General features: G+C 50.6%; 1 protein-coding gene across 1 annotated transcript in view; it reads right to left on the bottom strand.

The window, feature by feature from the left end:
• Positions 1-27199, bottom strand: part of LOC133350498 (cadherin-23-like) — a 222572-nt gene that overhangs the window by 13710 nt on the left and 181663 nt on the right. The window contains exons 34-48 of the mRNA XM_061564838.1: positions 26109-26287; positions 24495-24650; positions 15445-15571; positions 14767-14883; positions 13858-14082; positions 12128-12297; positions 9691-9828; positions 8717-8836; positions 8322-8499; positions 5471-5682; positions 4911-5108; positions 4186-4299; positions 3088-3217; positions 1523-1834; positions 426-587 (exon numbers count right to left, since the gene is read on the bottom strand). Coding sequence (XP_061420822.1) covers positions 426-587; positions 1523-1834; positions 3088-3217; positions 4186-4299; positions 4911-5108; positions 5471-5682; positions 8322-8499; positions 8717-8836; positions 9691-9828; positions 12128-12297; positions 13858-14082; positions 14767-14883; positions 15445-15571; positions 24495-24650; positions 26109-26287 — 2538 coding nt within the window. The remainder of the gene's footprint in view (positions 1-425; positions 588-1522; positions 1835-3087; positions 3218-4185; positions 4300-4910; positions 5109-5470; positions 5683-8321; positions 8500-8716; positions 8837-9690; positions 9829-12127; positions 12298-13857; positions 14083-14766; positions 14884-15444; positions 15572-24494; positions 24651-26108; positions 26288-27199) is intronic.

Here is a 27199-nt window from a genome sequence, read left to right as displayed (position 1 = left end):
GATTTATTGCTTCGGTGAACAGGTGTCTTTTATACAGGTAACAAGCTGAGATTAGGAGCACTCCCTTTAAGAGTGTGCTCCTAATCTCAGTTCGTTACCTGTATAAAAGACACCTGGGAGCCAGAAATCTTTCTGATTGAGAGGGAGTCAAATACTTATTTCCCTCATTAAAATGCAAATCAATTTATAACATTTTTGACATGCGTTTTTCTGGATTTTTTTGTTCTTATTCTGTCTTTCACCGTTCAAATAAACCTACCATTAAAATTATAGACTGATCATTTCTTTGTCAGTGGGCAAACGTACAAAATCAGCAGGGGATCAAATACTTTTTTCCCTCACTGTAGGTGCTGCTCACTAACAGCACTTGCCCCAGCAGTCTGCTAGAGGCTACACAGGGATCCTTGTGCTGCGTGTGGCCATACCCAGGGTGAAGATGTTGTACATGCGTGTGGAGCTGTTGCTGCTGTGCTTAATGTAGAGTATGCTGAGGATGCGGTACAGCACGATGCTGTTGTTCCCCACGTCCCGGTCCACCGCCTCCAGCTGCAGCAGCTCCGAGCCCACCTTGGCGTCCACCGCCACGCCTGCGGAAGCCTCTCGTTACCACCCGACCCGCGCACATTCACCCCTTAATCCTTTCCAAAATGTATTCAGTATCCGGACAGGTGGCTTAGCAGTAGAGCAGGTGGGTGGCAATCCGAAGGTTGAGAGTTCAATTGTTGGTTTTCAGTTGACACATCCCTCTGAAGTCGATAAAATGAGTACCACCTTCTGGGTATCTATACTAGTTGTCCTCTGATAGACTTAGCCCTGTCATAGGAATGTGGAATTTTCACCACTGGCTCAAGGTTATAATCAGGCGATGATTACCACCTCACATGCTTATTTGAGTAAACTTGTAAATGCAATAGTGTAGTTCATCTTCCGGGATGACCCATATGGATCCAATTAAGGAATTACCACTTGCTGGGCTGCACCGAGTTAGGGAGGCTTTGTTTTAAGACCCAAAACATAGGTGTCTGGGTAGCTCTGAGGTCAGAGCACTTTCCCACAAGCCCTGCTACTTAGAAATATTTGTCACATGGCATCCAAGCCAACATTTAACATGCTCAGATCTGGAAATTTGCCAAGTTAATAAAAAAAAACTATATATTTTAAGTCCAGTCAATAGTGACTCGGGAGTAAAAATTATGGTCAGGGGTTGACTCTCAATCCATTATCCCCACATGGTTGACAAGAATAGTACCAATTTGTGGTGAGTCAGCAGGTGTCACCCTTGGACAGAGAACCACGTCTCTACAGACATTGATTTCCTCCACTCGCTGCTGACTCACGACCGCACGTGAAGATGAGCGCCGTTACTGACTACACCTGACAGCCATGTTTGATCACAGGTGGCTCCCCGCATTCTAGCCCAGGATCTTGGTGATGCTGGCTCATTGCCTCTTAAAGCCACCCAGCCACATTTACAGTCTCGTTTTGACACAGTATTTGTTTGCATTGTCACGTCGGTCCTTGCCTGCTGTGTACTCGTGGTTGGTGAAGACCGGCCACTGGTCGTTGATGTCCTCCAGATAAACCCTGACCTCGCGGAGCGTGCGGTCCTTCGAGGGGTCGAACTCAGGGCCCGTCGTCACGGCCTGGGCCGCCTGGGCCTGGAAGGGCGAGGCCAGGGCCTGACGGGCCCTCGTGGCCACGGCAGAGTTCCAGTTGGGGTTGCTGGAGGCCTTGACGATGACGGCGTAGTAGGGGCTCACCTCGCGGTCCAGGTCACTCAGCACCACCAGGAGGCCCCAGCGACTCAAGTTGAACTTGCTCCCCTCGTTCCCGGCTGTGCACAGCGGGCCAGGAGGAATCCGGTTTGGAGGAGGATAGGGAATGGCCACGGCACACGAGGGTGGGATTGGAGCTGCAATGGTTGGTTTCTCATTGCTCCCAATTACATTCTAACTGCAGGGAGTCCTGCAGTAAGCAGTAACCCACCTTGTGTTAGCAATCTCGTGGTACAACTTTTAAAAGCCCTGAAAAGAGTGTTCATTTGAATTAAAGAGACGTTTGAAATTCTCAGTTTTAAAAATTTAATTAATTGAAAAAAATAAATGACTTATACATTACATACGTTGAACTTCGTTTGCACCATATGTGGTCAACCGTAGTTTGATAACGTTCAGGCTAAGGATATTAATTCGCTGCAGTTGAGGACCAAACTATACCACGGGAGGCTGAAACCCGAATTTGAATCCAAGAACTCATCGGTGCTGGCTTATAAGTGCTTTGACACAAACCTCCTCGGCAATCCAGCCACCTCTACTCCGGCATGCTGATGAATCCAGAAGCATACGTAGTAGAGGAATTGACTCAATACATTTATTATCAGGGCTCCTGGGTCCTCCTGAAAGAGACCACTGACACTCAGTGATACTTCCCTTGGTGAGTAAAGAAGAGTTTGTATCATTTAATTACTGTATTAAGCATAGCTGGACTTTTAACAAAGCAAATACGTTTTTGGTCTTCAAATACAGGTCTACACAGAGAATACCAGAAATATTATCAAAGTAACTTGGAAGTTCTTCATGGAATGTCTTGAGAAAGCATTGCAGATGTAATCGGTAAATACGAGGTTGTGATGGGTGGGACACGTGGTGTGCAGCGTGGCAGAGGTCAGGTTACTAACACAGACATTTGGAGTGGCACCCAGAGGTCAGTGGTGGTGGAGATGACACCGTAAGAGTTGTCTAAAATCTAGCTCGGGCTTAATTTCCGACAATTTTTCAGGTCGCAGGTAAACGACAGCAGCCTAGAGACTGGACCATAGCCAAAACCATAGCAAGGTGTATACTGGATGTGGTGTACCAGCTTTGGAAATATCTTTTGGGTGAGCAATCCAGACAGACCTAACCGAAATTAATCCCTGCATCTAGCAGAATAAAGCACATGGCGAGGTGCAGTGGCATCAACAACATTGGCTGTGATGTCCGCTCAATCTTGACCTTGACTGCTAAGGTCAAGGGAAGTAACACACCACCGTCGGTACGGCGCCGCTACTCGTGTGCGCTGGGCGTGTGACGAGACGGCCGCGGTTACCTGCGATGAAGTAGTAGACAACGGCGTTGGCGCCAACGTCCGCGTCGACGGCGCCGCTCACGTTCCCGACCGCCGTGCCCGGGGGGGAGTGCTCGGGGATGGAGAACGACTGGTACGGAGCTCCGCCGTCCTGCCACGCATGAAGAGCGAGAGGGAGGAAATGACGTTTGCGCTCGGACGAAATCGAAGCGACGCTCAGTGGATATCACGAGCTGCCTTTGAAGGGGTGTGTCCATTCTCCCTCGTGAGTCTCAGCCAGCGGACGTCGTCCGACCCAGCGACGTGTCCTGCTCAAGCCCACCCACATCACTTAGCAGCCAACGTGCGTGTCAGTTTAACACGTAGTAGACTTTCGCGACCAATATTATCCATAAAGAGGTTTTTGGGTCAGATCGCGTAAATATAAATCTATCCTTAAAACAGCCACCACCCGACACAGCCAATTAGTAAGGTTTTTCACGTAAATAAAGCATGCCAATTAGTTACGAGTTCAGCACAACCGGTGTGTTGGAGAGTAAACCCACAACATGTGTGTTCCCCGATGCAAGCGTTCCTCTTCCTGCCTCTCAGTGCAATTACAATCATGTACCTCTCCATGCATCTTTGTCCACCTTTCAACTTTTGTTTGTGTCGAGGTTCATGTTTCTAACCCACGTGTCATAGCAGGTGATATATATTGATTACTATACACACGTGTGGAAGTGCGTGTGTGTGTACATGTGGGTGGGGGGCAGTAGTGCAAAGGTTAGCGCGCTGCACTACGAACCCAGCAACCCAAATTAGATTCCCGCTCACGGCCAACACCAATGATAATTATCTGAATTGGTCGTGGACCTCCCCTAGGTAGACTCAGCCTAAAATTAGTACCTGGTGCAGTGTGGAAACATCGCCACTGGGGAGACAGAGAGGTAGGTACTCACTATCAGCTGGTACATGCGGGTACGTACGTGCGGATACATGTGGGTCCATGCGGGTACAGGTGGGTACGTGCATGTGGGTACATGCGAGTACGTGCGGGTACATGTGGGTGGATACGTGTTGGTATGTGCGGATACATGCGGGTACGTGTTCTGTAGTTACGTGTGGGTACGTGCGTACAGGCGGCACGATGAACACGGGCTCGTTATCGTCGATGTCGTCCAGCACGACCTGCAGCGGCTGCGTGGACTCGTAGGACACGGGCTGGCCCTGATCCGAGGCCAGCAGGATCAGCTGGTGGGTGGGCACATGGACACGCAGCAATGCCACCGATTCCTTTTGATGAGCAGCATGGGCGAGGCCTGAGCCAGCGATGCCGAGATCAGCGGTTGGAATCTGGATCTCATCCACACTCCTCAACAATAGTAAGTTGACTAATGACTGCACAACTAACCCTCAAATTAAATAAACCCAAAACTTTCGTCAATACCACGTGGCCTTAAAATGAAAATATATAGAGGACGTTTCGGGCAACGGCCCTTTTTCAACGTGTTGGGTGTTTTGGTTATTTGTGCTTGTGCACTGCTGTCAATGCAGAATACAATACGTACAATTATTGTTTTAATTAAGTCGTAAAAATCATGATAATTGGACTGCAATGCACAAACAATTCTATAAAAGCTACCCAGGCTAAATACCTGCTCATGTTCCAAATTGCAATGAGACCGGGCGTATTCAGCATCATTTCTACCAAGTGGCTCAAGTGCCCAATGCGTTTGGAACATTCGCCCCAAGCTCTCCGCGTCGAGCATTGAGCCTCGCAAAGTATTCGGGTTGAGCATGTGGAGAGCGTTCAGAGGGTTGGGGCTTGGGCCGCCGAGTTGGATGCGCCGGCGGAGCCTCACGCTGTAGACGGCCTGGCTCTCGCGGTCGAGGGCGCGCGCCGTGCTGATGATTCCGCTCGTGGCGTTGATGCGGAAGCTCTCCCAATCGCGGCTGCCTACGCCGCCGGCATGCAGGAAGCTGTAGCGCACAGCGCCGTTCTGGCCCTCGTCCCCGTCCACCGCGAGGACCTCGTACACGAAGAAGCCGGCCTCACGCTCCTGCGGGTGGGGGGGTGGGGGGAACCAATGGTGCGGGATCGAGTCAATGGTGGAGTGGTGAGGGTGACGGACGTCACAATCGTGATCCGAAAAGTAACCCCTGACTAGTAACCAATGTGGTATTTTTTTAAATAAATAAAAAATAATATTAATAATCGCCCCCAGAGCCTTATTTTCATTACACCTCTAGGCTGTCACGTGGCACTGCGGCTACATGGGCTGACGTCAGTCCAACTGCGTAACAGTCACCGTGTAATGCATTCGCTAAATAAATTACGGTTCTGTGTAAGGTGTGGCGGAAAATGCGTTGTCTTTGTTAGACATGTAAAAGTAATAACAATACGAATAACAATGGGCATGACCTCGGTGATGTTGACAACGGTGCCGTTGGGCGGCAGCACGAACACGGGCCGGTGGTCATTGACGTCGAGCACCTCGACGTAGAGGCCCGCCTGGCCCCATAGCGGGGGCCGCCCGTGGTCGGTGGCCACAGCCGTCAGGTTGAAGCGCTCGTACGACTTGAGCAGCCGCGTCGACGTCACCAGGCCCGAGGTCGCATGCACCGTGAACGCGTCTGTGGACAACGGGGCCGAGACGATGGGGGCTCTCGTTGTTATTATTGTTGTTCACCCAGGAAAGCCTCCACTAAAAGTCCTAAGACACTTTTTTCAGGAGGGTCCTGCCAAGCGTTCACAGCAGAAAGAGATGTTGTTGGGTGTGTGTGATGCCAATTGAGTTATATTTCAGCGCAGGGATTTTTTCCCAATGCCGGTTACACTGGTTTTTTTTAGCTATGGGAGGAAAGTGGAGAATCCAGAGGAAAGCTGCAGAACAGGGGGAGAACGTAAAAATTCCAATGAGAAAGGTGCCCTAGCCGGGAATTGAACCCAGGGCATTCTTGCTGTGAGGGACGAGGTGTTTCCACTGCTCCAACCTGCCACCCTAAGAGTCAGGGTTGGTAGATCATGAGTGATCTCTGAAACTTCCGGTATCCTAGGTTTAGCACAGTTGGCTACGTACGGCGCAAAATCATTTCAATATACATACACAGGGCTGCGATATGGCCAGGTGTTGGCAGGACCGCTCATGGGTTCAAGACCCTCTGAGTGTTATCCCATGGGATGGCTTTTAAGTTGTCTCTGGGTACCGTGATGCGCTCTTACATGTAAAACACTCCTTATAAAACAATACTCAAACATCTCAATGCAGCACCTATGTATGAAGGCTTTCCTGGATAATGCAGTTCATTATTAAGGACAGCTCAGCTAGTCTAAGGGTCTCGCCGATGTTCGGTAGACTAATTATGAAGAGACGTGGACAAACATTTGAAGCACAAAATATAATCACAACAATGAACATCCATGCTCAAGCGTTCATCAATACCTATTGTTGATACTTAGCCAGTGGTGTAAATGACACATTCAGTTGACGGGGACCAGTCTTGCCGCAGGAAAACCACACATATATATGTGTGTGTGTACACATATGCATGTGTGTGTAGACATATAACAAACAAAAAACCCACTTCAAAATGAAATCCACATTGTGTAAGCTCAAGCACCTCAGTGTCGTGGCAGTCAATTTCTCCGCGTGTGCAAACATTGACCTCATAAATCATTGCCAAGGTGTGAAATTGACGCACGGCACAGCCATGTCGGACACAAGCACATGTAGGAAGCCAGTGCTCCTCGTGCCTCTGTGCGGCACATTACACTGGAAATACTATTTGCTTGTTTTTTCAAATGGGTGTGGTGGTGATGATGACCCGGGTGGCCTGCTGGCTCTCACCTCAATGAATCTGCTGGCTGGGAGTCTACGACCCCGAAATCTAAATTCGTCTCAAATCATCGCTGAGCCGTGTGAGAGTTATGAAATGGTCTCTGCTCGGGTGAGCACGCGACTCATGGTGCCGCACGTGGCCGTGCCCGAGGCAGGTTTCCTTGATGCAGAGGGGGAGCTGCGCAAAACCGAACTATCGACGGTTTGAATTGAACGCGCGACCAGCAGCGGGCGCTGTTGGCCTGCCCATGTGGAGTCTGCACAAGCTGCTCAATGAAGTTGATTCCAAATGAGTGACAATGTATAACATTACCGGATGCATATACAGTAATGCATAATACCATCTAAACTATTTTGTACGTATATTTCATGAAAGCAAAAAAAAAGTAAATTTGTATCGGCCAAAAACAACCTCATGCTGAAAATTTCCTGAAAATTACTGAATTGGGATTACGCAAAGCAATACCGCCCCTTACGGCAACAAACCTGGCAGGACCCTCCTCAAAAAGAGTCTTGAGACTCAGCGAAGTTTATCTGGATAAACAAGTGCTAAAATGAAAGAACACCATATTTCGCTGTGTTAAAACTGTGGAGGAAATTACACTTTGCTATGACACGGACTGGTCTCTACAAAGGACGAACACTATTCTTGTCTTCCTGTAGAAGTGGTACTTATTTATTTCAACAATCAATGGATGATTGGCAATGTCAGCCCCTGACGTGACAATGACCCGGCCTGTGGATCTCTATCCTCAGAGGACACAAAGTAGCGTTCATTTGTTTGTTGGTTGTGCAATATTCCGTTGGATCCGAGACTCATTCTCGGCAATAGTAATGTTTTTGTCTATTCTTGTTGTTGCTGTGCTGACGCAGCACGGATCTCCATTTGAAAATATCTGAGCATCGGCTAAACGGGATCATCATCCGTGTAACAATACAAATCAATTCAAACTCATTCAATACACCCTGAAAGCAAAGCCAGTTGAGTTGACCCCCATGATGCCCGAGAGGAGGGTGGGTTTGCTGAGGAGTCAGAACTGTACAACTGAGATGCAGGGTTCGAATCTGGCTCTACATAACCATCACACTTAATTTGTTAACTTAATTTGGCTCATTTGGAGCACTGAGTATAAAAAAGATCAATCTGATGAATAATTCTATCTGGATGAGGATATGTGAGAATGTGCAACCACCAGCGTATAGTCATTTGAAAGAATTCAACATCATTGGAAGGGATGTCAGAGGTAGTTGTGCTTGTGGGCCATTCCCTATCATAGGCCATCCCACTGCGATGCGAGAGTTCCGAACGGACGTTGATTAATCTCGACACACAAACCCGACAGAGGAAGCTGAATAACATTTTGAAGAAAGATGAATCACAAGGCCCGCCTGAGGCTCTTGTTTCGACTGAGGAGCTGCATTGCCAGGGGTTACCAGATCCAGGGCCCTGCAGGGAGTAGTCCACCCGCCCATTGTCCCCTTCATCCAGGTCGGTGGCGGTCAGTGTGAGCACGGAGGTGCCTGCCGGCTCGTTCTCGTACACGGCCGTCTGGTATCCGGGCAGCGAGAACACGGGCCTCACGTCGTTCACGTCGATCACCGTCACGTACGCCTGCCGGGAGAAGACAAGCGGAGCGAGGCATCGGTGTGTGACATGCACCACGTGTGCTCACTCACTCGTGGCACACGCGTGTGTTCATATCGGATCATTTATATGAGAGTTTACAGACGGACGGAGATAAAGCATTGAGCGCCATCGACCTGCATTGAAAAGCGCTAGGAACTTGATAGCCGACATTGTGCCGTGGACGTTGCCACGCCGGCACTACCTGTGCCGAGTTCTCTCTCTGGTTGGATCTCAGGTCCCCAGGGTTGTCTCGGGCCGTCACCGTCAGCGTGTACTGGTCCTTCTTCTCGCGGTCGAGCGGAGACAGCACGTACAGCTCGCCCTGCAGGCCGCACGCCAGGGGAGACACGGATGCGGTGATGTCTCATGCTGGCAGGCGAGCGAAGGAAGCACCAGTGCACTGATTTAAACTCCACGGCCTCTCGTGTGCAGCTTAATTTTGATCCGTTTCAAAAAATGAATGCAACAGAAACACCTGATCTGTTCTCAAAACTCCGCTCGGCTAACTTGGCTATAAAACAAGGGTTGGGTGGCTCAGGGATCGGAGCACTGAGCCGGAACTTCTGAGACCTGAGTTGGAATCCAGGCACTAGCCCATGATGAGTCTGGGCTCTTGAGTGAAGTGAATGACTGGTTTAGCTCAGTTACCAATGGCTGAACAATATATTTGGCACGAGATGAAATCCAGTAAACACTCGGGGTTGCAATTGGATTGTGTGATTATCGGTAATTGTACAATCCCAACCCATTCAATTTGTCAGTTCAGGTCGGTTAAACATTGCTGCAATTATATATATTCGAATTAAAATGTTATTGTAATAGAATATTTACATTAGATTGTCTGATATATATTAAAAAAACTTGGATTGATTGTTTTCACGTGCAAAAATGTAAAAACCTTGATGATGATGATTCCAAAGATGGATGATTAAAGATGACGATGATGATGATGCTTGAAGTTGAGGAGTAAGCATGTGACTGCTGCACTGAAGATATGGTCAGCATTGGCGTAGCTATCGAGTGTGCAGGTGGTGCAACTGCATAAGTGCCGGGGGGAAGTAACTTGGGCAGGGGGCCCCAGTTCATTCCTGGCACCGGGGCCCATGCCTAGCAGGCCGTGCCACCGGCAGCCGGTAATGGAGAGCGGCGGTGAGGGTGGTGTGCCGGGCCGCTGACCGTGGATGGTGTGATGCCAAACTTCCCCTCTCCGTCCACGAGGGAGTAAACGACCACCGCGAAGTTTCCCGAGTCGGCGTCGGTGGCAGTGATCCGCATCAGCACCGTGCCGGGCGCCACGTCCTCAAACACCGATTTCTGTGGACGGGCAACGCGGGCATCATCACTATCAGCATCATCACCAGCATCATCAGCATCATCAGCATCATCACCATCAGCATCATCCTTTCGCAGTGGCTATTGGCTCGCCATCGAACAAAGAGGGTCACTGCATCGCGCGCTTTCAGATACGCTTCTGTGGCCGTCTGGACTCCTCTTCCTTCCGATATGAGGAAGTCACTGGAGCTGTGCACTTTTGAATCTATATTGAAAACTCATTGCTTTAGAACTGCTTTTGATGTTTAGTTTGTTGTCCTTCCCCCACACCTCCGATTAGCCCGTTTGGCTATGTAAGGTGCGAAAGAAGTTCAACATACATACTTACATGCATCCTTGGCCATGATCTATTCAAGTCGTCACCATCCCTCATAGTCCCACGATGCAACAATCTATCGAGCACCTGCACACGAGCTGATTTCGTCGCTCCTTCTCCACGGGGGATGTCCTCTCTAGTGTTGCCCCCTCCTTCGTCTGCCATTCAAGTGAATCCGGTTTAATCTGGTTTACCAGGTTTCAAGTTAATCTGGTTTACCAGGTGAGAACTCAAGTAATCAGGATGAGTCTAATTTGTAAGAGTGACGTGGGTCACCAAAATGACAAAAGCAAACAAAATAACGATGCAGCATTGAAGCAAATAAATATGACAACAAAAACAACTGAGTCACGTTGAGACCTGTCGTCTTGACCATCGGCGATCATCCCTTCTTGTACCGTGTGCTCTCAAATATGCTGCACTGTGAGGTGGCCATGAGATAGCAGTGATAAGTGAGCCTGTGAACTCATTTGTGTGTGGACCCTTGAGTGTTGACCCATGTGGGGTTTCCTCAGGCGATTCTGTGGTTTCTTCGCATGCCAAGTGATCGTTTTTAGAAAAGGCCAAATATTTAAATGGGAAAAGTCTTGAGGCTCGGTGAGACTTTCCTGGATAAACAAATGACATTAATCAGACTATAACCCACGAAGAGCCAATGGCTCTTTTTGATAAAGTGAAGGTGGAAGTCCTTGCTGTGGCTCCACATATAAATAACTACGTTTTAAGTCCATATTCTTTGGCTCTTTGGGTAAAGTCACATAGATATAAAAATAATAAAAAGAAAGTGAATACAAATAAAAAAACACGATGTTTCCTGATGACGACCGCTTGTGTTGCGATCAAAACGTCATGGTTTTTATTTTTATTCACTTTATTTTAATTTTTCTATCTATGTGACTTTACCTGAAATAACCAAATAATATGAATCCCTGCAGTCACGAAAGTTTTAAGTCAACATTTATGTTTTAATCTTAATTTGAAGTTTTCGTGGCTGCAGGGATCCATACTCTTTTTAAATCCTTTATATTAAGTTCACTTGCTTGCTTGCTTGCGTGCTTGCTTGCTTGCTTACGACCGTGCAAATCTTTCGGTCGTTTTATAACCCACTTCCCCTGATCCAATCGAGCTGACATTTTGCACACAGACTCGTTGTGCGTGACAATTAATTTTCGTGAAAATTTTTTTCCAAAATTTTACACTGTTTAGGGAAATTGTTTAAAATATTTAATTACCAATTGCTTAATGGTGCCAGACAATCATCTGACCCATAGGTGGCAGCCATCTCAAGCCAGAGGATGAGAGGACTCTAGCTGCCCGTTTCATGATGACGCAAATGTTGACTAACCACATGGCATGAAATCCCTGCCCCCACGCTGTACAATGGAGACTATTTATAGAGCAGTTAAATTGAAGCCGCCAGGTTCTTGAAAGCGGTAAAACGGGTCAAAACCGATGCCACGCATATAAAGGATTTATAGTGAAAAACTTTGTTTTTACGGGTTAATTTTTTATACCTAATTGGCATGCTTTGTTTACGTTGAGTCTACAACACACATTTACAATTGTAGATGTTGTGGGTTTATTCTCCAACACACGGGTGTGCTGAACTAGTAACTAATTGGCATGTTTGTTGACGCGACAAACCTTGCTAATTCACTGTGTCGGGTGGTGGCAGGTTTAACGACACATTTATATTTATGCAATCTAACCCGAACAATCTCTATTATGGATGAAATTGGTTACGAAAGCCTACGCGTTAAACAGTGTAGGGGCGTATGCTCTGGTGGTGAATGCTCTACCACCTGCACGTTGTCTCTGCACCATTGGGAGACTGAACGTGGCTGCATCCTGTGGCCTAAGAGGCCAACTATAGAACGTGATGAGGTCAACAGTTTCTTTAGGTACGAGCGACGACGCTCATGTGGAGAGGATTCGCTCTGTGGAAGGCAGGGGGAGCAGACGCACGCTGTAGGAGGCGGGGTTGAAGATGGGGTTGTTGTCGTTGATGTCGATGATGCGGATGGAGACGGGTGCGTCCGTGTTGCGGGGTGGCGTCCCGCGGTCCTGCGCTCGCACCGTGAAGTTGAGCCACTTGACCTGCTCGTAGTCGATCGTGCGGTTGATGGTGATCTTGCCTGCGCATCAAAGAAAGACGACATGCTGATGAAAAACAATGAAAAGCCCTTTGTCCATTCTCTGCTGGGTGAAGGCCTCCCCACACCGTGCTGCTCGTAGGGCGTGGGTTTGACCATACTTCACCATTCTGGACAGCGCGGCTTGGTGAATGGGGGTGGATGGCGTGGCCAGGACCAGTTTGGATATCATACGCCGCTGATGTCATAAAATAAATTCAGGTCACTGGGTTCGTAATACAGCGTGCTAACCGCTCCACTCGCAAGATAACCCGGGCGTAATTCTGTCATGGCTTAAAATTGATATATTTAGTTGGTGTGTTTGAAAAAAAAATAGTCGCTTCTCTCTATATTTATGTGAGAGCCTCTTGAGATTCATTATCTCTTAAAGAAAGGGATGCTAGAGATGTTCTTACTATTTAGGGACAGGTATGAATCATTGCAACCACAATATACATTGAGGGTGTTGTACTCTGAACCAAAGCACACACTGACCTCCCAGCATGAATTTGTTTAATGTCGCAAATAAACTGATGGACAAAAGTGAAAACTAAATGATTGAATGTCACTCAATAGGCTCATTGGCAAGTTCACTGGCCCCCAGATGAACCCATTCTCAGGAGGTGCAGCCGCGGTGGCAATATGTTAACGACCTTGCCTGGTATACAGGAGGTTGTGGGTGCAATCCCGACCCTGACGCCTGTATATTTTTAGTTTGAGTGTTCTCCCTCCACATTTAGAAACATGCGTTTAGAGTATTTGGCTGCTATAAATTTCCACATGATAAGCCCCTTCGTTGAGCTATCATTTGTGGCCAGGTTGCTTCTGGAAAAGAGCCCTATAGGTCAGTGGGCCTTACCTGGAGAAAACAAAAATAGTTTTGTTTTTATCATTTAGTTTAATATCCCTCTAGATTCTGAGTAGGCATACAACAATACACTGCTGCCCTCTCTCATTGGGTTGTCATGACTCAGGACCACAAACAATTCAAGAATAAATAACTTTTGTTAAGTTTGTATTGTTTAATTGAAATTAATTAATGTATTCTCATTTGTTGTTCATCAATTTTAAGGCCTGTTCACTTTTCATTATCATTCTCACCATTTACACGATCCGATAATACGTCTAGTGTGCACTGTCATGTGGTCTTCCACATTCATTTCCACCATTAACCCTACAAACAATATTCGCGTGACACTTGCAAGAGTTGAGAAAACCGTAATTACCCTTTGCACAAAACAAAGACAACTATCCCCCGCATAGCCTTAACAAACTGTTGGAGCAAGTGCTGTTAGCGAGCACCTATGCAGGTCGGCACGGCACACAAGGGGGTGTATGTGGCCAGCACCACGACCGGCCGCCTCATTCGAGGCTGAGTCGACCTAGGGGAGGCCCTGGACCAGTTCAGAAAATTGTCACTCGTGTTGGCCGTGAGCGGGCATCGAACCAAGTCGCCGGGTTCTTAGCGCAGCGCGCTACCGCTCCCCACACACACTCACACACAACTCAAGAGTAACGATGACGGTCATCGGTAAATTGTCGCACGACGCCGCCTCGGCGCACCTGACACGGGGTCGTCCAGCCGCACGTACTGCCCGGCAGGCAGGTCGAGTAGCTGGTAGCTGACCTCGCCATTGGGGCCCTTGTCGGGGTCGACGGCCGACACGGAGAGCAGTGTAGTGCCGGGCAGCGCGCCCTCGATGACCGCGTCGCTGAAGGCCGCCACGCCGCGTGGGCGGAACCACGGCGCGTTGTCGTTCACGTCCACCACGCTCACCGTCAGCACGGCTGGCCAGCGGATTGGCGGCACAGCGGGGGTGATTATTGTCACATTAACAACAGTAAATGCGACTCTACTAGCGTGTGCCTACTTGGCTGAGCTGGGCCACAGCGTCATCGACTGCGTCATTCAGTGCTCTCAGTCCTCCGCCCAGTCTGGATAATGGTAATCTTCAACTGTGCCGCACAATGCATGGAGAGGCCTACATCCTGCAGTTAATTGAGAGAAGGGGCTGTAAATCTACATATTTATAAAGGGGAGGGGGGGGGGGGCTTGCAGAGTCTCAAGACTCTTTATCCCAGGTGATCCTGCATTGGGATGATTGGCCAATTCCTTTTTTGAGAGTTTTGCCCACAGGATATAAAAGCAGTTTCAGGAGAAATTTCATTATGCATACAAGGGGACAAGACTAAATGAACTGCACAGATAATTTAAGAACAGACTGATGTTGTACAATCTCCAAATCAAACCTCGCAGCCAAAGCCTCCAAAACTTGGTATTTACAGGAAGTCTCTCACCTAAGATCGAAACCCACTAAACTTCTGGGATCTGACGAGACTGTGGACATTCAAGTTGATTGGGCTCAATGCCTTTGCAATCCCGTAATCATCGGAGACTCTGCACCTCTGTACAAGTTATATTTGTTCGAGTTACTCTTGCTACCGACGCACGAATCTGTTGCCGCACGGTACCATTGGGGTTGCTGACGGACACGTTGATTGAGCCGCTGGCCTTGTCCCGCACGGAGACGGTGAGCACGTACGAGGCCACCTTCTCTCGATCCAGCGCCGAGTTGAGGCGCACGTCGCCTGCACGAGATGACAACGGTGGCCACGGTGGAGATCATTTCTCAAACGTATCTCCACCCAACCGCTCGTCGCTCATCAGCTATCCCCATCAATGATAGCTCAATCAGGAATCATCTGGCAATCACCAGCCATTATCCATCAGTACTAATATTTAGGGACACATAATTCATGATGGGTGATGACTCTAGTAAATAAGAGTTTCAACGCACTGAACCAGTGCAGTTAAGAAACTTAAATAAATTATCCGTTATTCTTGTAACGTTGTTTATTGTATTGTTGCATATTGAGGGCCGTTCTCCAATGTGATGAGTGCCACTGCTGTTGGAGTGAGTGCCACAGAGGGAAACGCATGGCAATGCGGATAACACAGGGATGTATGTTGATCTTCTTTCGCACCAGATGTAGCCAACTAATGCTAATTGGAGGTGTGAGGCAAGGACAAAAAATTAAACACAAAAACAGTGCACAGCTTCAGTGGCTTCCTAATATCGTAAGATGGCCGCAGAAACACATCAGGGATGTAATCGATGTGAAATGTCGTGTAGGAGAGAAAGGTGAGACCTGTGGTGAAGTCGATAGCGAAGACGTTCGACTGGTTCGGCACGATGGCATTGGCGTCATCGTAGGCCAGCACCTCGATGATAAAGTACTCCAGCTGGGGGTTCAGATCGAGGTCCAGGGCGGTCACCTGAACAAAGGTCACAACGCAGTTCACCACCCGCCCATTCAAACCGCCCAGTCACCCAACAAACCCACCCACCCAAAACCACCCAACGCACCCACCCACCTAACGCACCCTCTAACGCACCCACCTATCCAACCATGTACCCACCCACCCACCCACGGATCCACCCATCCATAACTACCCAGCCATTCAATGCACCCAACCCACCGAGCGACCCAATGCACCCATTCACCTACCCAACCAGCTACACAACACCATATTCTTAGGTTTTTTCGGTAGAGTCACGTAGGTAAAACATAAAAATTAATAAAAGTAAAATAAAATAAAAATCACGACGTTTCGGAGGCAACACAAGCTTCCGTCTTCAGCAGGAACCGTCACAGCCACGACAGCTGTATCAAGTAAATGAGAGCTTGCAGGAGCTACCACTCCGTTTATATATGGTTGGAGAAGGGTGGGGGGTAAGGGCCAAATACAGCACACTTTTTATTAATATGGTAAGGTGAGGCTTAAGAGGGTGAGCCTTTGTTATGGAGAGGTACGGTTTGTGACTCAACCTGTGACAAGGAGACAACCACTAAACATGGTAAGTTAAATCTTTTTTGCATGGTTAATCACATCTTTCCAATGATTACTCAGTTTGTAACCGTCATCACGGTTGAAATTATGTCTGTTTGTATATTTGTATGGCTTCATGTACAAACCTTTGATGGTAGCCAGGAGGTTTGCAGAGAACCTTGGTCTCGGAAAAGACAATTTCATGAGAGCCCACCCAAATTGTCTTTTCCGAGACCAAGGTTCTCTGCAAATCTCCTGGCTACCATCAAAGGTCTGTACACGAAGCCATACAAATATACAAACACAGACATAATTTCAACCGTGATGACGGTTACAAACTGAGTAATCATTGGAAATGTAATGTACAAATTTGAGCGGGAGATGACTTGACGGGTAGCACACTTTTATTAACACCAACTCACTAACACGTGTGATCAACTGCAGCCTATGCTACGCGGTTCCCCTGGCTACACACACACGGGCTCTTCCGCCCCGTAGCTTCGAGGGAACCCACCCCAACTGGAGTCTGGGTCTCGACCACTGGTTCCCACAGCCTCACCCTTACAAGGACGTCAGGCCGCGGGTCCCACGATCTCGCCTCTAAACCGCACAGGGTCCCGGCCCTTACAAGGACAGCGGGACTAGGGGTCTCAGGGCCCTATCTCTTCCAACTCCGTCTTCGATCTTCACTGGTCAACAACTCCCCGAGCGCTCCCGCGCATCCCCCTTTATAGTCCTCTGCTCCCAGGGAGACGGAGCCCATGCGGACCTCGATGAGAGCACCCACCCCCGTTGACCAATCACCACGCGCTGCCACACGATCCTTTTTCCCATCTTGTGTCAGCGCACATAACCACTCACCACGCGCCGCCACACCCGACGCGCTCACACACGCTCCCCCCTTGTCAGCGCGTACCGCCACTACATCACCCCCCACCACATAGCTCGCAGCCGGCCCGGCTGCTAAGAAAAAAACTCCCTCCCCGTGTGTGCCCCGTAACACCAACAATAACCACCACAACACAACAACATAACACAACACAACACAACAAGAACTCCGCGAATCCCGTAAGAATCAGAACACGCCACCGTAACAACAAGTATAATATGTACAAACCACCGAGTGACAAAAATAAACTATATACAAGAATGACCCGCGCAGCATCCCTCCATTTCCGACCGCCCCTTGGACGGGACATTAGACCAGACCGAAGGGGAACGCCGCGACGAGATGCAACCCCGGGACTCCTTCTCCACCCCCTTCAGGAAAAGTGTCGCGTTTTAGCACGAGTCCGCCTGGCCGATCCGTCGTACGGCACCAGACGCGGGTGACCGTCAGGTGGCGCCGGCAGTCCAGGAAGGCACGGGGCAGGCATCGGAGATCCGCGCGTGCCTCGGGGTTCCGGTTTCCGACGGTCAGCAGCCGTCAGGTCCAAGACACCTGGGAGTGGATCAGGCGGAGACACGTGAGGATCAGGCGGCGACATGTCCCTCCCCGAGTCGACGGCCACATCACACGCTCGGTCGTCACGACACAAAGGGAGGCCATGTGGCGCCGCGAAAGGTTTCAGACGGGAGGGGTGAACGTACCAGCGGCGTTTTCCCCATTTAATCTGAACACACTGGGGTCGCGCAATACGCACGACTTCCACAGGTTCCCTCCATGGCCTCAGAAATTTTGGGGACGTAGCCAACAGTCCATGTGGGCAGTGCAGCCAGGCCTTATCGCCTGGTTTCCAATTGTGCGTATACACCTTCCGTGCCTGCAATTTTTCGTTAGCGATCTGGCGAGATCTCGAATTCAACCTCGCAGCCTCCCGCGCTTCAGCCAGTTTGGCGATATTAAATTTGATGTGGTCGGACAATTTTGATTTTGCACGCGGCTCGGAAATCCCCAGTTGGGTATCCATGGGCGGATCGGCCTCTCGACCATACATGATAAAAAATGGGGAAAAGCCCGTCGCCGCATGGGGGGCCATTCTATACGCCGCGAGGACCCCAGGTACCTGTAAGTCCCAGTCAACCTGATCGTCGCACACCTGTTGACACAACATAGAAGTAATCGTCCTGTGGAGACGTTCAACCATTCCATCAGTCTGTGGGTGGTATGGGGAGGTACGCACTTTTTTCATACCCAACAGGTCGCACACCTCGCGCAACAAAACGCTTGAAAAATGTTTTCCCTGGTCAGTTAGCAAGCGTTCGGGGGCGCCTTTGTCCAAAACATAGCCCTGGACAAAGGCGTCCGCCACTGCCGCAGCCGATTGGTTGGCGAGTGGCCATGCCATGGGCGATCGGGTGAAGTATTCCACGCCAACTAGCAGGTACTTGTTACCCCTAGGTGTAACGGGAAAGGGCCCCAAGATATCGAGCGCGACCAGTTCGTTCGTGCGCGAAACCTGGATGGACTGTAGCGGTGGATTAACCGCTACTGGCGGCGGTTTTCTTTGAGCGCACCCCACACACCCCTTGAGGATGTTCGCCACGTCGCTCCCCATACCCGGCCAATAATAGTCCCGCTGGAGTAGGGCGAGCGTTTTATGAAATCCCAAATGCAGGAGTCGTTCGTGAGCAGCTAGAACGACCCTACCCCGCATAGCAGATGGCACAACGAGCGCATGACGCCGGGACATATTGTCCCACTTCATCAGGAGGCCCTGTCTGACCACCCAGGAGCCGACCCCCGTCTCCACCCCCTCGGGACTCTCTGCCTTTCGACGCAACGTGATTAGGGAGCTGTCAGCCATCTGGAGACGGCCCCACTCAATAAGAGGCAATGTGAGTAACGAGTCCCCGCATGCGGGAGCGGCAGGTACATCGACCCGTGGAGCATCAGTGGCGGCGAGCAGAGCCTCCGCGGGGACGGCGACAGGGGGTTTACACCGCGCCGATCCCAGAAGACATGCGCATTCCGAGCGAGGCGACAATCGCGACAAGGCATCCGCATTCGAGTGCCGCAATCCCTTACGGTAAATGGTCGTGAATTGGTAGTCTTGGAGGACCTCCAACCATCGGGATAACTGACCGGAGGGTTGGGCAACCCGCATTGCGTACTGGAGCGCCGCGTGGTCCGTTCAAACAGTAAAATGACGGCCGTAGAGATACGGCCTGAATTGCTGGATAAAAAAAACGATCGCTAGCAATTCACGACGTGTCACACAGTAGCGCTGTTCCGCTGGTGACAAAACTCTGCTGCCGTAGGCGACCACTCGTTCGACACCCCCGACCACCTGCGAGAGCACTTCCCCGATACCCGTGTTACTGGCATCCATGTCAAGCAGGAACGGTTGCGTGAAATCGGGGTAACACAAGGGAGGAGCCCGCACTAAGGCATCCCGAAGGGAGCAGAACGCAGCCTCCTCCTCCGGCCCCCAGTGAAACTTTACCCCTTTAGCCGTCAAAGAATGTAGGGGCCTGGCTATGGTGGCAAAATTTTCGACAAAACGGCGGTAGTAGGAGGCGAACCCTATGAAGCTGCGGACCTCAGTGACTGAGGTTGGCGTTGGCCACGAGCTGACGCAGTGCATCTTAGCAGGGTCTGTAGAGATCCCTGAACGGCCAACGATATGCCCCAAGTAGCTCACCGATTCCCGAAGCAGGTGGCATTTCCCTGGTTTAAATTTTAACTTAGCGGAACGCATCCTGAGGAACACCCCCCTTAATCGTTGGAGGTGCTCCTCAAAGGTCCGACTGAAAACGATGATGTCATCGAGGTAAATCAAGCAGGTGTCCCATTGGAGACCTGACAAAACCAATTCCATGAGCCTCTGGAACGTGGCGGGAGCGGAATGGAGCCCCATTGGCAAACGATTAAATTGAAATAGGCCTCCCAGTGTCCGGAAAGCAGTTTTTGGTTTCGATTCCTCATCGAGGGGCAATTGCCAAAATCCCGAAAGCAGGTCAAGCGTCGAAAAAATACACGCCCCTGCCAAGGCATCTAGAGACTCATCCATTCTGGGGAGTGGATACGCGTCGGCCATCGAGATTTTATTGAGGCGGCAGAAGTCTACACAAAAACGCAAGGACCCATCCTGTTTTTTAACAAGGACGATGGGAGCACCCCATGGACTGGAAGAGGGCGAAATGATGTCGGCAGCCAGCATGTCATTAACAGCCGACTGCACATGCTCCTTCTCGGCTGGGCTCAGCCGGAAGGGATTGTGCCGAATTGGGGCCGCATCACCCATCGCTATGTGGTGGCGCAACAGGTCCGTGCAGCCAATATCGTATTTGTGTCTGCTAAACACATCAGAAAATTCGAGTAGCAGGCCCCTCAACGCTCCCAACTGCACACTAGACAGGTTACTAGAACCCACACACAACGAGTCCAACCATTGTGTGTCCTCCCCCGATGGAGGATGCGGATCCAGGGTAGAATCGACATGTGCAGCGAGCTGCTCATCTACGGGCAACGGCGCCGCGTGCGCAAGCACGGTGCCCTGTGTAATAACAGCTGGCCGCGACCCCACGTTCAGAACCATAACGAATGGATCTCTGTCCGCCCGCACCATGGTCTGAGCTACCGCCAAGTCGAGGCCCCCAACAGCTTTGTTTGACGGCCCCAACAGGACACTCTGTCCCGCCGCATCCACCCCGAAGGGTTTCCGTAACCGAAGGGGTACCAGCATCTGCGATCCCGGGGGCACGCGCACCGTCTGAGTTGCCAGCGCCTGGACTGTTGCACAAACCGTGCGTAGTTTGGTAGGACTTGCCAAAAATGCAATACGCCGACCCGATGGAAGCTCAATACAGGCCTGATCGACGAGAATTTTAATGGGCATTTTAGCCAAAAAGTCCGTACCCAGTAAACACGGAACTGCCAGGGACGATGAAACCAAAATAGGACCCGCCAATTTAATATCTCCGATACAAATGGTCGCCCGAATCTGGCCGACAATCCCCAAAGAGCCCCCGTTCGCCGCATTACATGGTACGTCCACCGGGAGTAGGGGTCGACATTGGACGGGGAGGATGTTATAAATAAGGTCCGAAATGATAGTGGCCGACGCACCTGTGTCCACCAGTACCCGGACCTCAACCCCGTCAATAAATCCCGTTACCACGGACGACCCGGCCGAAGCAGCCACTATTCTGTGGGCCAACTCGGACCATTTGACTGCTCCCAGGCCGTGTACGAACCCTCCTCGCCGAACCGAATCCCCGGCCCCCATGCGTGTTCCCCCCGCCGCGAAGCGGCGACCCAAGTGTGCCGTGTATGTGGACCGAGCATGTGTGGTGCCGCGACTTGCCGGGGGTAGCTGGGACGACTTGGGCACCTTGGTCGTCGTCCGGACATGGTCCCGAGGCGCGCTGACACGAAGCCAGGCACCCGGACGCAACGTGACCCCGAAGGCCGCAGTTGTAGCACATGACGAGAGACGTCGCAGGTTTCGGTTGCTCCAGCTTGCGGGACGATTGCAGGGGCGAACGACCTCCCGATCTCCACTCCCCCGGTCTTGCCACGGTGAAGGCCTCCTCCCGAGATGGAACAGTCTGAGGCTCGGCGACCATCGGGGCAGGTGTCGCAACTCCCGCCGATGCACAGACGACCGTCCGCTTCCGCTTCAGGACCTCGTGTGCATGGATACTCGTAGCAACCCCCAAAGAGCAAATGTCCATCTCGTCCGCCGTATTGATGGGGACCCCCAGGTCCTGGGCCAACGCCAGCAGCTGCTCCGTCACCATGGCGTCCTTCCCCTCCTCGTCCATGCGGGGAAAGGCGGCGTCCGCAAGGGCGAGCAGCGCCGTGCGGTAGGCGAGCGTAGTTTCCGTGTCCCCTTTACGCTGCTCGTAGAACTGGTGGCGACAGGTCGCGGGCGGTCCAAACACTTTGGCCATGAGGTGTAGCGCGGCCTGGAGCATGGAGCGGGACAATCTTGGGGCGGACCTGAAGGCCGCGAGTGCGTCGTCGTCCAGAGTCGCTGGCAGCACACGTAAGGCCGTGGCATCGGACCACCCCGACATTTCTTGATGTGCGAGAAACCTTCGCTGGAAGGCTCCCCAGTCGCCCCCCTCAGCCTTGAACGCCTGTCAGCGCGGGAAGTCTTTGTTGGAAGACTTGGTCGTCCTCCAAGAGTTGATTTTCCCGCGCGCCGCTATGGTTGAGAAGAATGGCGGCTCCCTCGGCAGGTGTTTCGTGGGGACTTTTGGCGCGCGCTGATGACGTGGGCTGTGATGAGTGGAGGTCCCCGACCACGTGGTGCCCCCGATTCCCGCCAATTGATGACGGATCAGCGAAGTTGGCGCCAATTTCAAAATTCGAGGCGCGAAGCGCATTCTGGCGGGATTCTTCGGCCCGTGCTCCTTCCTCCAGCCTTGTCGTCATTCTCGCGCCTCCAGAAGCGGTGATTTCCGCCAAAATAGAAGCGGCGGCGAGCAGCAACTCCGCCAGGCGGGAGTGTGCATCCTGGAGGCCGGTGTCGGACCCCAGCGGAGCGTCGGGCATCGCCGCGAGGTGCTGTAGTGTCGGCATCTCCTCCTCCTCCCCTCCCGAGGCTTGCAGTCCCGGTACGTCGTGGTCGTCTTCCCGATCTCGCTCGTGGGTACGGGTAGTCTTCCTAGTATCCATTCTTTGAAGACAGGTTCACTTCTGACGCCAGTTGTAATGTACAAATTGGGCGGGAGACGACTTGACGGGTAGCACACTTTTATTAACACCAACTCACTAACACGTGTGATCAACTGCAGCCTATGCTACGCGGTTCCCCCGGCTACACACACACGGGCTCTTCCGCCCCGTAGCTTCTAGGGAACCCACCCCAACTGGGGTCTGGGTCTCGACCACTGGGTCCCACAGCCTCGCCCTTACAAGGACGTCAGGCCGCGGGTCCCACGGTCTCGCCTCTGAGCCGCACAGGGTCCCGGCCCTTACAAGGACAGCGGGACTAGGGGTCTCAGGGCCCTATCTCTTCCAACTCCGTCTTCGATCTTCACTGGTCAACAACTCCCCGAGCGCTCCCGCGCATCCCCCTTTATAGTCCTCCGCTCCCGGGGAGACGGAGCCCATGCGGACCTCGGTGAGAGCACCCACCCCCGTTGACCAATCACCACGCGCTGCCACACGATCCTTTTTCCCATCTTGTGTCAGCGCACACAACCACTCACCACGCGCCGCCACACCCGACACGCTCACACACGCTCCCCCTTGTCAGCGCGTACCGCCACTACAGAAAGATGTGATTAACCATGCAAAAAAGATTTAACTTACCATGTTTAGTGGTTGTCTCCTTGTCACAGGTTGAGTCACAAACCGTACCTCTCCATAACAAAGGCTCACCCTCTTAAGCCTCACCTTACCATATTAATAAAAAGTGTGCTGTATTTGGCCCTTACCCCCCCCCCCCCCTTCTCCAACCATTATATAAACGGAGTGGTAGCTCCTGCAATCTCTCATTTACTTGATACAGCTGTCGTGGCTGTGACGGTTCCACCTGAAGACGGAAGCTTGTGTTGCCTCCGAAACGTCGTGATTTTTATTTTATTTTACTTTTATTAATTTTTATGTTTTACCTACGTGACTTTACCGAAAAAAACCTAAGAATATGAATCCTTGCAGTCACGAAAGCGTCAAATCTACACAACACCAACCAACCACCCACATCATCCAGTCACCCAAGAAACCCAACCTACTCAAAACCACGCAAGCCACCCAACGCACCCACCCATGCAACCACCCACCCACGTACCCACCCATTCAGCCACACATGCACGCACCAACACACCCACCCACCCGAACCACCCAGTGCACCCACCCACCCAAAACCACCTGCCCAGCCACCCACGTGAACCATCCAGCCACCCAACCAACAACCCAACCAAAATATTGTCTGGCTAGAAGATTTCCTGGATCTGGGAATCACACTCCTAGAAGTAGATAGGAAGGCCAGAGACACAGTTGAAGGATGATGCTGAGCCATTCAGCTACAATGAGCAAGTAATGAGTCAATGAATCGTGCCATTAGTATTGCTATCATTGTGCTTGTTTACCCAAGAAATCCTCATTCACTCTCAATACTCTTTTAAGGAGGGTCCTCCAGAGTTTTCAATGTCGGGGGCGATGTTGCTACGTGTCATCTCAATTGAGTAATGTGCAGCTATTTCTTTCAGCATTGGAATATTTAGCTAATGTCACTTACATTCTCTGTTGTTTTAGCGATAGGAGGAAACTGGCAAACCCAGACGAAACCCATGCAGCAACAGGCAGAGATCATAGAACCCCCATAGAAAAGAGCCCGAGTTGGGAATCGAACCCAGGTACTTCTTGCCATGAGGCATAAACGTGACCAATGCGCCACCACCCTGCCACCCATGCGCGATTCTAGCGAACTGGCGTTTGCGTGGGACGGGGACTCGGAGACTGGGCCTTCACCGTAGCCACGAAGGAGCCCACGGAGAGTGACTCGAGCACGGACACAGTCTGCACGGGCGCCAGGAAGGCCGGGCGCTCGTCGTTCACGTCGTCCACAAGCACCCGCACGATGGCGCTACCCGAGAGCGGGGGGTTTCCCCTGTCCACGGCCACGACCTGCATTGCAACAGCACGACCACACACGCACACACGCACATATGTATGTTGAACTTCTTTCGCTCCGTACATCGCTAACCATACTAATCGGAGGTGGAGGGGAAAGACAACAAACACAACACCACACAACTACACAGCCACACAACCACAGAACCACACACGCGCACAACCACACACGCACACAGTGATGAAGTCAGGGATGCAATGAGTTAAAATCCACGTCTGGATGACTTCATTTCTTCAGGGTTGAGGATCACGTCATGAGCAGATGAGAGCGATCGTTCTGGGACCGGCTCAGAACAATGGGAATGTGACATTTCCACCACTCCATGCTGGCAAGGAGATGACCATGGCCCCTTTGCTCGATAAGCAGGGAGACACTGATTAGCGTGGCTATGATGACTATAAGCGTGACTATGACATCATTACTGTTATTATAGCGGTGCCATGTTATAAAGATCAATGTCAAACAATGACAGATCAGGGACAAGCTCACGATTAGCCTCACCCTGCAACCCTGCAGATCCATCTCTTCTCCCTTGTCCATCCTAATACTGCCTGCCCCATCCCACAAATACAATCAGGCCTACTCCAACCCCTATTACTTCCCCAATCACTACCCCTATCACTACCCCTATCACTACCCCAACCCCTACCCCTATCACTACCCCTATCACTACCCCAACCCTCATCCCTACCCCTATCACTACCCCTATCACTACCCCTTATCACTACCCCTACCCTAACCTCGATCACTACCCCTATCACTACCCCAACCCAACCTCTACACCAACTCCTATAACTACCCCTACCACAACCCCTATCACTACTCCTACTCCAACCCCTACCCCAACCCCTATCACTACCTCAACCCCTCCTTAACCACTCCCACCGCTCCTCCTAACTGCCACCATAACTACACCACCACTTTGAATAGGCCCACTCTTTATCTCAACCATGATCATCTTACGTACAATGTTACAATTGTTGCAAAGCGCCTTGGATTAAGGCGCTATACAAATCTAGAAAGGTGAATGGAGATTTACAGAGCACGATGCCCCCTGGATAAACATGCATTATTTAAACACATTGAATTTCAACCTGAAGTATGATGCACGTCTTACAATAACATGTTGCTGTTACAACAACTATTTTAATTGCAAAATAAAAATTTTGAAGAAAAAAAAACTAATGACGTTTTTCAAAGATACTCCTAAAGTTTCTTTCACAAATATATACATGTAATTTGCCAAACCCACGGCTTTGATATCTAACAGTCACTTTGAGACTCTATTGCATATCTTCCACCATGAGAACACGCACACATAAAGCTGTTGCGGTATGTCACATGTGAGAGATTTGATGCACGTGTGTCTCCGTTTCCCACCGTGAGCGCACGAGTGTGCATGAGACTCCTCCACTCGCATGCTCCTGTGGTCGCGTGCTCGCGTGCCTCACCATGAGTGTGTAGGCGGCCCGCGTCTCGCGGTCGATGTTGGCGCCCGGGGCCACGCGAATTATGCCGTCGCTGGGGCCGATGCTCAGCTTGTCCCCACCGCCGCTCTCGATGCGAAAAGTCACCTGACCATTGGGGCCCGCATCCGCATCCGTGGCCCAAACGGAGGCCACCAGCGTTCCTGGTGCCCCAAGCAGGACAGACGATTACTATGTCGCCTTTATAACCAAGTAAGGGTGGACCAGTGGGGTGGTGGTTAGAACATTGAAGCTGGGAACCTGTATACTTGAGTTCGGTGGCGAGTAATATATGAATCTATTATGGGCCTCCAACACCTAATCAACCTATCCTGACCAGCGTGGTGAAGTATGTTCAAACAACTGCCATGACCAACGTAGCACAGGGAGGCAGTGGTTAGAGTAAACAGCCCCCCCCCCCCAAAGAGTCACTTCTTTATTTCAGGTGTTAATGGTATCTACTCACAAGACTTGGTCAACTTACATTGTCAGACAGTACAATAAACGGGTTTAAGAGTTATCTTTCAGACCATACTCAAAAGGTACATAGTGATAACATCTCATCCACAAATATTAAAATAAAAAGGGTGTTCCACTAGCTTCCATGATGGGTCCAATTCTGTTCGTATATTTCAACAATTTTGGATTAAACTTAAATTAGTCAGAATTAAATCTCTTTGCTGAAATGCTAGTATCAGGTAAAACTCCAAATGAAGTCAAACAGATGGACCATACAGGACCCACCATTGTGATCTCCACTTGATGCACGAAGCAATCAACATTAGGCCATGTTCATCCATAAAATCCTTATTGGCAAATCTGTGCTTTACTTAGATAATTATCTAATTCATTAACCCCATTGTCAAACCCAAGAAACCTAAGACGTCCATGAAATTGCCTTTTAACTATCCATAGAACAACAATTGGAACAGGTGACACAGCTTTTGCCATTGCAGCACCAACGTTTTGCAACAACCTTTCTCCTCCCTTAACATTGTGAATCTTCTTTCAAAAAGAATCTTGAAGCAGAAGATTAGTGCTGGCTACAACCACATTTGCCGATGTGATTTGTAACG

The sequence above is a fragment of the Lethenteron reissneri genome, chromosome 34, assembly GCF_015708825.2.
Source record: "Lethenteron reissneri isolate LAM-NWPU_2019-01 chromosome 34, ASM1570882v1, whole genome shotgun sequence".
In the NCBI taxonomy this organism is placed as follows: domain Eukaryota; kingdom Metazoa; phylum Chordata; class Hyperoartia; order Petromyzontiformes; family Petromyzontidae; genus Lethenteron; species Lethenteron reissneri.
Note: the sequence above shows the minus strand (reverse complement) of the source record. Positions and strands in the feature narration are given on the sequence as shown.